The sequence below is a fragment of the Triturus cristatus genome, chromosome 6, assembly GCF_964204655.1.
Source record: "Triturus cristatus chromosome 6, aTriCri1.1, whole genome shotgun sequence".
Lineage (NCBI taxonomy): Eukaryota > Metazoa > Chordata > Amphibia > Caudata > Salamandridae > Triturus > Triturus cristatus.
The window spans coordinates 1,303,249,278-1,303,262,559 of NC_140589.1; the positions used below are offsets into that span (position 1 = coordinate 1,303,249,278).

A 13,282-nucleotide genomic window follows, 5' to 3' on the forward strand; every position below is an offset into this window, starting at 1 on the left:
CGTATGCTGTGCACATGCGCAGTCTCACTGGCGATATTTTAAGTTTTTGGGTAGCTATCACTAGCGGGGTTTAAGCCCCGCCCCTCTTTTCCATTGGCTGGCGTCACCGTTTATGCTAAACTGTGGCCAGCCATTGGAAAAGAGCTTCCAGTGATGTACACTTTTCTCTTTTAGAGCCGTCCCACTTGGACTGGCTCGTCTGACTTCCTGTTGGCGTAAAAGGTTTCTTATCTTCTTTATGGGGTGAAACAGATGGCCCCATAAAGAAGATAATAAACCTTTTACGCCAGCAGGGCAGTCCGTCCAAGTGGGACGGCTCCAAAAGAGAAAAGTCTCTGTCGAGGACAGGCACATGCAGCAAACTCCATCCTGGGCGTCCTCGTCGACTTTCACCCCAGTCATTCGGAAATTGCTGTGCAGTGAGGCGCGAAAGCCCACGGCTTCACTTTTTCGCGCATTTGGTTCTCACTCACTGATTCTGCAAAAGTCATATCTCTGTAACCTTTCGTTTCCAAACTGAAATAAGGAATGAGATGTAAAGGTGCCTTCCCATATGATGAAGTCCCCCCCCCCCCCTTCCCCCCCCTGCTCAGTGTTAAAGTTAGAAAATAAATGATCGCGGTGTCCTGCAAGAGAAACTTTAATTTCTCTGGCGCGGCGTGTTGCCGCTTGAGCTTCACAATCAAACCCCCCACGTCTCCCCGTCCTTCGACCACAGCACCCCAGCACAAGCCTGGCAGGCCCTTCAAAGGCTCCGGAGCGGGCACCAGCTCATGGGGGTCCTACGCCATGTGCTGAAACAGCTGCTCCGAGGCGGCTGGGAAGACGCAGGCCCAAACAAAGGGAGGAAAGAGGGTGAAAACAACACACACACGGCCCCCTCCCACCCTTCATTGGAAACTCAAAGTAGCCCCCCAAACAAAACAAGCAGCAAAAAACATACAGCCCGAATACTCAAAGCGAATATCACACGCTCCGGCGGGCCGTAATGCCCCGCTAAAGCCTGACCCGGGAATAATTATCAAGGGGCCGTTTAGCCTGGTTTGTAGAGGTGGGGACGTCTCTCCCCCTTTTTTTAATAAAAAAAAAGTAACTTTCCCAGTGGATTAAGGGAAAGGATAAAGGTGTTATAACATTTTAGGAAATTTTTACCCTACCTGAAAAAAGACTTTTCTTCCCGGACAGTGGGGGAAACATCAAGGGGCTGTCTTCTGTAAACACTCCCCTGCGGGTGACGTGGCCTTTCCAGCTGGCTGGATCTTTCAAGTAGTGCATGGTTCTCATTGTGCAGCATGGCCACCCCGACGTTATAAGAAGTGTTCCCTCAGAGGACGAGGTGTCCCCTCCGACCAACAACAGAGGCGAGCGTTTGCTGGTTTGTTTCTTGTATTAGTTAGATTACCACAGTCCTTATCGAGCGTTTGATTGATTAGTAATGCCTGCCGGTCAGAGTCAATCGAAGGCAACGGTAAAGCTAAATATGCGCTTGAGACAATCTAAGGCTGTGCGGCCAAAACGGGGCACTTTCGATGTCCCGTGATTCTGGGCAAATCACTTAATCTCCCTACCAAAAAGGAGTGTGTCCTTGTGTAATGCAACTGGTGCTCATGTAAAGCGCACCAATACCTCCGGGTCGAGTTCACGCTATATAAATATGCAACAACAAAAAAATGCACTGGGCTGCTGAATGGGAACCAAAGACATGAAAACACTGACGCCATTGAGTCCAGTGGTATTCACAGTTCTTACAACAGAGTCCGAAAGGTCTATGACTTCAAAATGGACTTTGTAGTAAGTTATAGAAAGCAATACTATACTTTTATACTAAAAGCAATCAATTAAATGAGTAAACAGTCATAACTATGTATTTTTAGTGGGCCGTTAGTGCTCAAGACAATAAGCAACTGGATAGGCATCCACACACTGTAGAAACCGATGACATCAAGATCATGAGAAGGACATACGCCGCTTTTACTGCACAGTGACATAGAACAAAAGTTTTAATAATGTAAGTGATGCCTATTGATGTTTGATAATAAATGTATCGGCAGAGAATGAAAATACACTAATAAAGATATTCAAACAAAAAATAACTGTGTATTTTTAGCCACAGAGAATCTTAAGCGTGGATTTCGACGGAGGACACGCATCTAGGAACAGAGTTTAGATTGCATTACACATCTGCTCTGGGGAGCAATCTAGGCCTAAACAAATACATACTTTTGAAAACAAAGCCAAAGGGCCATCCCCAAACACCTTTGTGTTTTTTTTTTACTTTGGAGTGTTTTACGTAGATGGATAGACAGTGACCGTGTTAACAATTTAACACAGACAAGAACAGCCTGTAAACTAAGTGATGGTCAGCGCACTGTGCAGGGTCGAGTCTGGGGCATGTGCCTGCACAAACGTCAAGACACGGAGTGCAACTTCAGGTGGGGGCATTATGTACCAAAATTACGGGCAACGCAGGGTATCATGGCTGGGATGTGCGGCTCTATGACTCTTTAACAAATAATCTGTCGTTGGGAAAGTGTTTTTCTCTAGAACTTCTAGAGTGAGTGAGCAAAGGCCACTTAAAGTGTAGGATGTTTAGAAAAATAGATATGAGATGGAATGAAAACTAGCCAGAAACCAAGGATGACCAGGCGAGTGAGCCCTCGTGAATACCCAACTTTATCCAGGACTAGATATCGCTCCGAGGGGATGGGGTAAGAGATCTCGCGCTGACTGCAGCTAGCCTGAGGGGCCAAATGGCCACTGAAAAAAGACTTTTCTTTCCGGACAGTGGGGGAAACATCAAGGGGCTGTTTTCTGTAAACACCCCCCTGCGGGTGACGTGGCCTTTCCAGCTGGCTGGCTGTTTCGAGTAGTACATGGTTCTCATAGTGCAGCATGGCCACCCCCAACGTTCTAAGAAGTGTTCCCTCGGAGGACGAGGTGTTCCCTCCGGCCAACAACAGAGGCGAGCGTTTGCTTGTTTTTTTCTTGTATTAGTTAGATAACCACAGTCCTTATTGATTGATTGATTGATTAGTAATACCTGCCGGTCAGAGTCAATCGAAGGCAGTGGTAAAGCTAAATATGCGCTTGAGACAATCTAAGGCTGGGCGGCCAAAACGGGGCACTTTGTATTTAAGGTCACCGGATAACTTCATGTTTCCCACTCTTACATTGTTTTAAGATGCCAATTAGTTTCTGCTGAAATTAATCTAGTCTGAACTCCCAGAATTTGAGGATGTGGCCTAACGGCCAGAGTTGGGGAACAAGGATCGAGCATCGGCGTTGGTTCAACATCCCGTGATTCTGGGCAAATCACTTAATCTCCCTACCAACAAGCATTAAAAATGCAATAGGTCTCGCCTTTGATTAAGTTAAAGCCATTTGCTTTGCTATAGAATACCATTAGCAAAGCAAATGGCTTTAACTTAATCAAAGGCGAGACCTATTGCATTTTCAATGCTTGTTTTGTTGAGGCACTTGCCTTTGTTTGATATGACCCGAGGACCATTTCAGAAAGTGGTTCTGAATTCATGATATAATTCACTTTCCTGAAAAGTCTCTACTAAATACACACAGACATGTCTCCCGCAAGGAGGTGGGACTTTACAAATGTGTAATTTCATCTTGGTACATTTCAGGGAAATACCATTTCAGAGTAACTTTCTTGTTGAAAAGCATTTCATTTTAAAGATGTCACGTCGCTTTTACAGTACCCTAATAGCTATCCACTCAGCATTAGCATTCACCTTGCAGATCTTTCCTAGCTCTACCACGTGCCCAGGGAGGGCACATCGACATGCTGGGAAGAGACAGGTGTCATCTTAGCTCTTGGTGGAGGACCACCTACCCCAGCCATTCCCATAAACAGAACAGCGGCCCCCTTATAGAGTTCTGTGCCATGACACTTGTATTAGCTATTGCGAGCAGTATGACCCCAGGTTAGTGATAGTTTAGTGTCATCAGTTTTCTTTGTTTTTTCAGTTTATTCTTCAATAAAATGTTTTATTGAAAAATAGATTACCTAGCTCAAATCTGTTATCTGTTGTGCCAGTGTGATATTTGAACCACATTTTTAACACATTCTTTTTCTAGTGAACCTCCAATGCAACAAGAGTATGATTAAAATGTTTATGTAAGGAATTCAAAGAAACACTGTACAAATATTTTGGCAAAACCAATAGATCACTCCTTTATAAAGTGAGTGCTGAGTAATTGGTTCTGCATGCAGGTGCATTGTTGAACATAAAGTAAAAGAAAAAAAAATCACAATACTCCAGGAAAAACAAATATATATGTATCGTATTGTTTCTCAAACTGAAAATTAAATTCAGTATTTTCAGCCATTATAAATGGTGTGGTTTATTTGTCAAATTTGACATAGAAAAGTATGTTGCACATCATCCTGATTAAATAAAAGTGCTAGTTGCAGGTGCTTAAAAGAACAGAACAGTTGTCAGAGGCAATGATCAATGCAGTATCAGAATTTAAAGCAAATGTTTGCTTTTTACCTTCCTCACGACGTGGAGCTGGAACAAATGCTCTGGCCATTTGTTGCCCTGGAGCATCCTGGGAATCCGTTTTACAGGTTTCAGAAGAAGAGATATAACCTTTAGGGGCACACTAGGTACACCTTCTGGCTCAAAAGGCTGGTTGAGTACAGCATCCTGTCCCTCCCCCAACATCATAAATGCCGCCTTTGTATGCCAATACATGGGTTTTTCTGTGACCTATAGAAGGTCAGAAACAAAAGAAAACAAACCTGAAAAAATATGCTCTTCAGTCAACTCTGACAAAAATATACTGTTGCAGTGCTTTTATGGGTGAGCTGGGAGGACTGGTGAGTTGCACAGGAGGTAGTGATGTGATGGGGAAAGCAACACATGGGGGAGAAAGGAAGAAAAAGCATGCAATCCTTTGGCAAGCTCAAAGAAAAATCAGTGTAGTTCCCTGATCGATGTGAGCCAGGGAATCATACAATAATCTAAAGAAGCTACGCAAGAAGAGGAAGAAATCATTGAATATGAATCAAACAAATGAGACTGAGAAGAAAGACAAGAAATGATAAGCAATGGGTTGACTTAAAACGCACTCTGGAGTATTGTTTTCCCAATAGGTTTTCAACAAGTGTCTGTCAGCAAGCCCTAAAAAGATTGATATCTGTTTCTTACAAGAGTATGCTTCCCCAATGTAAATGTTGACTAGATGGCTAATAACAATATGTGTGTGTGATGTTGACATCACACTGCATTTGGATATAACTGGGTTTCGCTGTGCATATGTTTAATTCAATTTTGGGGGCACCTGTTCATGTACCTGTCCTGTAATTTGCAGAGACTTGGTGAACGCTGGGCCGCAGTTTGCCGCTGGACAGAAGACCGCTGGAATAAATTGCAAGAAACTCACATTCTTTGGCAGCAGCTGTTAGAGGAACAAGTAAGAAACGTTGCAAAATTCTTAGTCTCTTTTTAAAAAATGTAAACATTTGTAATTCGTCGCCACTTGCACCATTCTTAAGTGCTTATTGAAGGGTAGCTTCTGGTAGTCGGATTACAAGTCTCCGGTAACAATGATGCTAGAAACGCTCTACTTTGTCTTCCCGTGTAGCAGCGTGCAAGGGCTGATGGGTGTCATTGTTCACAGTCAATCTCAGGACAAGCGTTGTCCTAGGGCATTTTTAATTGCAACATGATATTTTCTCACTAACATCAAGCCTAGAGTTTATTCAGTGTACTCATCTTAAAGATAAAGCTTTTTTCAGAGTGGCTTTGACTCCATGACAGAACCTTCACCAGACGATAATAGGTAATTTCTTATCGTGACTTGATTGGCCATACAGGACACAGGGAGAAGCGATGGTATTTTGTGGGACTTGGGAACCCTTTAGGTAATGGTGTATGAAAGAATCCTTGGTCCATCCACCCTGACAGATGACCCAAAGAATCTGCATACCTTTTATTTATAGCAAATGCATGATATGCTCGTGGTAGCTTTGTAGCAACTGGAAGTATTGGAATAGTTCCTGAGTTTCATTCTGTAATACCCTGTAAAACCTATCACCTGTTTCAGTCCGAATTTTCTGATATAATATAAATGCCTACTTTAATATGTTATTTTGTAATGTGTGTCCTTGGGGGAGATATGCTCAGTGCAATACGCAGCTGATATTAAAGCATATCAAGAACTGCTTTTACCAGTTATCCCAATGTTACTTCTGATGCCAGGCCATCATAAAACAATCGGAACAGGATCTATTGCCCTAAGAATCTGGCTAAGTTCTACTATCTCTAACTGTCCTCAGTCACACTCTCTTCTTAGATTCATAATTGGATTCCATTTTCCAGTATATATTATTCCAGCCTGGCAACATGTTACATTATTTCAGTTACCCTTTCTGCCCCCTATAGAAATATAGTTGTCTGCCATTATTCCCATGACTACCCGATTTGTATGAAGATGGAGCCTGGCTGGCACTAGCGGGCATCAGACATTTGCCTGGGAGGCTGGCAGGGTGAGGACCGGTTTCGCAGTGGTTGGGGCAGGTTTTGTTAGTGGGGGCCGGTTTTGCAGCTGTTCTGCAATATTGGCCCCCAGTAAAAAAAATAATAGCAGTACTTCACTCTTGCATCCCCCCCCCAGGGGCTGGTCTGACAGGGCTGCTTTCGGTTCCCAGTTCGGCCCTGATCCAAACCACTGGCACAGAAAGGTGAAGAACCAAGTTTGTCATGGACAATAATTTTTAGAATTTTGCTTGTAGCGCTGATGTAATCCATGCATTGTTCCTAAAGAGCTTTAGAGATGCTTTTTACAAAGGTATAATACTTTAGTGCGGTGTTATCCCTCTGGCCCTCCTCTGGACCCTGTTTTGTGATATAGCAAAGTTTATTTCTGCATTAGATAGATGGCCTTTATGTCAAGTTTGCCAAATATGGTGGGCAGATGTAGAGGTTACTGCTTGGAGCACATAATTCCCTGCATTTAAGTTCATAATCTAGTGCATAAAGATTCACTCTAATATTTTTAAATCCACCTTCTGTGTCCACATGGTTACATGATTAATAAGACTAAAGTTTGTTTTTCTGCATTGTTTTTCATGCATCGTGTGCAACCTGTGATGTCATCAGCTAAGCACCAATGTAATCTCCTTTTTCAAATGGGGTACTACCATATTTATTTGTTTTTGAAAATGTAAATCACTTATATCGGTATCAGTGTAGGAAAATTGGGGCAAGATGTTTAAAATAGCCTGCAAACTATTGCTTCTGTTTTGAGAGGATCGTGTTCATTTCTGAAGCTGACAAAAAATATACACAGACCTTTTTCAACTTTGGTCAAAAATAGGACATTACTCACCAGTGTCCTGAGAATTCCTAAAACAATGTTATACTTAAAATTATTTTAAGATCAGGCTGTGTAAACAGTTGGGAGTGGAAAATCTGATAAATGTTTTTCTAAGGTTTACTTTAGATACACTATCCAGAGAGTTTCCAGTATAAACATAAAGGCTCCTTAGCACGTATAGTGTGTATTTTCATATTTTTAAAGTCAAATTTAAAAGTTGTATTATGTGGGAAAAGGGGGTCATATTCTGTGCTACAGGGTGGAAAGCATACCCTCACTGAATTCCTTTTTATTATCTTGTTGCAGTGCTTGTTCAAAGCCTGGCTAACTGAGAAGGAAGACTCACTGAACAAAGTCCAGAAAGCAAACTTTAAAGACCAGAACGAGCTGAGCGTAAACGTTCGAAGACTTGCGGTTAGTATTTGCATGAACTCCATGCTTCTGTGGAGGGTAATGAGAAATATCTGCTGTGGAACATCCTTTCTGACACTTTACAAAACCTATGGGGTTATCACCGCTGGCAAGGATAGGTACTGTAGAAAATATTAGTGGTGCTAATGACTACATAGTCCAATGCCTTTAACCTATGTTGTTATACCCTTACTAGGTTCAACTGACCTCTAGCTCTCCAACTTTAAGTTGATGATACATTCATGAGCATATGATAAGATACCTCTTCTATGTTGTGTAGGGGCCTTGAGTGCATTCTTTAAGCAAATCCATCATTTATTTCAGGACTTGAAACTAAGGGTCTGATATAGAGTTTTGCAGATGGGTTACTCCATCTCAGACTTGATGGATGTCCTGTCTGCCAAATTACACATGCCATAGAATATAATTAATATGTAATAAGGTGACTTCGATAACTGTCACATCTTAATCAGGCTCTAAACCATTAGTGTCAGGAGGGTCATGTGGTTGAGCAGAGGCATTGCTTTTCCAAATGAAATTCTTTCTCATCACTTGAATGTTAAGGAATCACAAATTAAAACAATATTTTTAATGCCAAAAAACATAGTATTGTACTCACTGAAGACTTAAGTTTATAGATGTGTATTTGCAAACATATAGAGGTGGATGTCTAGATGTAGAGCACCAGAAACAACTATTGGTTATGTAAAGGCAATTTATGTTATTGGGAGTAGGAAATAGAATGAAAGAGAATGTTGTATTGCACATCTCCATAACAAAAAAAAGAAATGTTAGCAGGTGGAGAAGTGACTGGAAACCCATCTTTAAGTGAGTAATTTGTGGAGGCAAATTAAGTTTGCAAATAAATGCACAAAGCATCAACTGTTTATTGAATGGATGTTGTAGTGAAAAAAACAGAACATGAAGTTAGTACATCAGGCTTCTGAAGTTACTGCCAACTACCTCGCTCATAAGCAATGCCCTGTTCAAAATCACCTCCACACCTTCCAAGCACACACACACACACGTGCACACACACACACACGGAAACAAAATCCTCATCAACTACACACGTTCCACACACTATTACATTCATAAACCCAACATATATGTATCCAAGACACTTTAGCTGCCATCTCTGTGCCCCGCCTCCCACTAGACTGTTGAGTTGGCACTGTCCCCAAAGCCCAAATGTGCAGATGTTTGTTGTTATTTCTACATAGACTAGTATAGTTTAGTTAATAAGATGTGTTGCTGTGCTTGTTTCAATATTCAAGTGTTGGTATGATGAACTTCGAGAAGGCAAGGTAAGTAGAGTTACAATGCTAAATGTAAAATGCAAATCCATTTTGTAATTTGCAAGAAAATAAACATACAAGTGCAGCACTAGATGACAATAATAGTATCAACATACATTAGGAAATTAAGAAGACAAAACCAATGAAGTCAAAGTGAACATAAAAGCCTGTTATGGAAAACCACAGTACATTAAGCTAAAAAGCAAAAAATACAAACATATACTTGTTTACGTCAATATTCTACTCAATTGTATCCTGTTTTGCTCACCTCAGTGTACCAAACTACTGGAAATACCCAGCATACTAACACTCCGTTCAGAGCACCCTCTAAGATGTAACCAACAATAGTATCGTTTTTGCTCTTTGAAATGTGCCTGATAAACCTTATCCGATTGATTTGTTGCAGAGGTCCCCTGTGATCCTGGGCTCACTTTGTATGCAAGGGTGAAATAAATCTCTGATTTGCCATTGTTTAAGTAAATCAGACATTAGAGTGGTTGCCGGGCAGATGGTATTATACTATAATAAAGGAGTGATATCTCCCCTGCATGCAACGTGCCTGATGTTTAACAGTGATGTTCGAGTAACCTGCATTGCTGATGTACTCGTCCTTATGCATGTTGTAATGCGTATTATTTTATGGAGAATACAAATAAAATGTTTAAAAAACAATTCATGTAATGGTGCAACCAGTGACACTACGAATAATTCTTGTCAATTTTGTTCAAAAATAACACGAGCGACTCTGATCCCACTGTGATCCAGCTAGTTCTGGCCATCAGACAGGTGATAGATTCCAACTATCCCTGACCAAAAATCCATCTCTGTGATACATGCTAACTATATTTATGTTGGGATTGTGAGGAGTATATTGCTAAACAATACTATATGGAATTAAAAAAGATGTCCAACTCCAAACAGCAGAAATGCTGAAAGAAAACTATGCAACTTCCAAGAGTTTTATCATGCTGCTTCTTCTGTGTTTATTCTGTATTTGTTGTTCGTATGAGGTTGTAACTCATGTTGGTCCCGTATAAGGCATGGCTCCTGGACAACTAAACCTTTAGTAAAATACAACATGCCAAAATTGTAAATAACCTATAGGAAAAGTCACAACATCTCATAATATGAGCCAATACAGCTAAATGCCTTTTTAAAACCCTCAGTTCCGTTTTACTGTCACCATTTGAAATGGTTTCTATCATTCTGTTCATCTAAAAAAACGTTAAACCGCTTAATTTGCTATATTTGGTTTGGTTTTACAAACTTGCTTTCAAGCAAACTAACTAAAAGGCTCTAAGAATTATTCAGGACCAGTCATCCAGTGAAGTATTAAAAAAAGTTGAAGGAAATATTGAAGATCACAGAGCAGACTGCCCTTCGGAATCCATTATTCATACTAGAAAATAGTAGTTTTTGACAATTTAAAGAATATATGTGGGAAGGAAAGCAAATGGAATGATATTCTTGATAAAAGTACGATGAAGATTTCACAGAGTATATGCGGCAACTAGACAGTTTACTTTGTTCTTTCTAGAAAGAGTCCCAGCCATACCTGCGGGATACAGACCGTCAGCTCGGTACATTTGCGACATACATATCACCAAATGGTTTGCTTTGAGTCAGTTCACCATCATATCTATTGCTATTGTTGTGTACCACCTACCTTGGCACTTGAGTTCCATCAGGTCTTATTAAATGGGAAGGTTCTTCTGAACGTTTTATGGGGGCCTTACATCTTCATGTGTTATAAATGGTTGGATTGCTGGCTGCACATTGTACATATGTAGGAGGTTCCACATTCCTCCCCATGAGAAGTTTATCTGTATCCTCCACCATCCTGATTCTGTCTATCATCACCTTGTGGTTTGTGTTTGCAAAGGTCTTTTATTATTCTGGTGCTTACAGTATGCCAACACACACAAAAAGCAGGCTTCATGTGACAAACCGATGTACATGTCGACTTTGTGTGTATTTAAAAGAAGGTTTTAACTTGTTTTATTGTACTTAAATAGCAAAAGGGAAGATCCAATTTGATTTAATATTGGTCCCACTCACAATTGACTGTGCAGCTTTATGTTAATTAAGAAGGCATCTTTTTCCAGACTCTAATGAAGTCAGTCATTTGTAAGACATCTTCACTTTCTGTGTATTTGGTCATCAACATATGATGTGCTCATGGCACCAAGGAGAAGAAGTGTTTCAATATTCTGCCAAAAAAATAAATAAAATCATTTTGATGTAATATTACTTTTCTTACCTTGGGAAGCGATGTACCCATCAACAATACGAAGATGCTCCTTTTGTCCTTACTGAGTTCCACTGTACATTGGTATACCCCCATAAAGCACCATACTAATTTTATCAGTGAATAAACTTTTAAAATGTTTGATATTTTCCTTGTAACTTAATTTCAATTCTGTCATGTGGAGCATACCAGATGTTGGAAGCCACTACGCATCTCTTAGTCTCTTTTTTCGAATGTATCTTTCCTTCTTGTGAGTTAAGGTCATCTTAATTGTTTTCCGATCAGATTTTGAAAGAAGACATGGGAAGGAAACGTCAAACCTTAGACCAGCTACGTGAGCTTGGGCAAGATGTGGCTCAACTTTTGAACAATAACAATGCCTCGAGGAAGATAAACAGTAATATGGAGGAACTCACCCAGAGGTGGGATAGTTTGGTGCAGAAGCTGGAAGACTGCTCAAGTAAGGTAATGAGCTAAGGATTTATTTACCTCCCAAGATCAAGACTTCAAAGTCTAAGTGCTCTTTAACTCTTTCCAGTTTATTAAACACATACTTTTTAGGGTGGATTGAGACCCTTTGGGAAAGCGGTCTAGTAACTTTGAGGAAGAAATAGGCAGCAGTCCAGAAACCACTCCTTGCTTCTTGCCGAAGTTTTCCCACACATAAAACCTGTTTTTTATTAAAGAAAAGTAACAGCTCCTTTAGAGGACATGGGCTGCTTTAAAAGAAAAAATGTTTTTCCATTTTCGAACCCAAGCACAATGGTGATGGTCTGCTGTTCCTTGCAGGCTACATCCCTTTGTTTTAGTCAATCACAGTGGGTCACAAATAGCAGCCTATTTTTATTAATATTCATTATGCAGGTCATTCTGACACCTCCTGTGACTGGAGATTTTGCGATGCAAACTGTTAGTGCATTGATCACTTTGCAAAATTAGTTACAGGTCCCAATATGTCAGTGAGTAATTTGTGACCCCTTTTTACGACCTTCCTCTTAGTGCTTCTGACACTAAATGATGGAAAGTTTAATAGTGGATAGTTTTAGGAGAATCTTAGAAGGTATATTGGGATTCATATGTGTGAAACTTTATTTTCTCAATCAATTAAAGTGGGATCTAACTATGTTTGTTTAAGAACTTTCTCACATATTCTGGCAGTGCTACCATCATATACAAAATGCCTCATAATGAACAGCTCTTTATTTTGTGATGTATTACAGTATTGCTGAAGGCACTCTGCATTTTCTCATAGTGAGATGAGTGCTGTAGTAGAAATGTTCAGGCTTTAAGCCCAGCTCTCCTGACGTGGTGACAGCCAAAAAGCATACATCTCGTGTAGAAGAATTAATAATTTTTCTCTTCACTGAGGAGGAAAGTCCGATTCCATGACTGAGGCATTCCAGCTGCATCAGGAAAGAGAAAACTGCGCAGAAAAAGTGTTGCATCCCTAGAACAACCCTGTAATATACTTTAAGATGTCCCACTGTCCCAATTGATCACAACATGGGGTGATATGCTGAAGCAATGACTAATGTAATGTCACAATCTGGAAACAAAGAGAAGGATGGTGACCAGGGTTAAAGCACTGGAGATGATAATCATATGTGGATGTACACGGATTGCCCTGTGGTAGTGAATATGGAGCATGATGCTTTATTTGCAGTTTTATTACAGATGGTTTAAGAGAGAGAGCTGGAACGACAAACCAGATGTTCAAACTTGGTGGGAGTACCAGATGCACAGAATGTTAAAGACTTTGTGCTGAAATACTTTCTGAGAGCCCCTATGGATTTCAAGACAATGTGACATTTTTGGCTTCAAGATGGTGGGTGGTTTCGCTTACGTAATCACTGCTCTGAGTGACAAAAGGAATAGTGATTGGATAAATGGATAGAAATTAGAAAGGTTCATCTCTCATTGATTGGAATCTTCCCAGATGTTACTTAAATGCTAAGATAAGAAGGCAAACATCTGCTTCACTGAGAAT

The 13,282-nt window shown here is 40.5% G+C and overlaps 1 protein-coding gene across 4 annotated transcripts in view; it reads left to right on the top strand.

Moving 5' to 3' along the window:
• UTRN (utrophin) overlaps positions 1-13,282 on the top strand; it is a 1,396,454-nt gene that overhangs the window by 355,923 nt on the left and 1,027,249 nt on the right. For all 4 annotated transcript variants that reach the window (XM_085612275.1, XM_085612279.1, XM_085612276.1 and 1 more), the window contains 3 exons: positions 5,332-5,433; positions 7,645-7,752; positions 11,581-11,760. In XM_085612275.1, the coding sequence (XP_085468401.1) occupies positions 5,332-5,433; positions 7,645-7,752; positions 11,581-11,760 (390 nt within the window). The remainder of the gene's footprint in view (positions 1-5,331; positions 5,434-7,644; positions 7,753-11,580; positions 11,761-13,282) is intronic.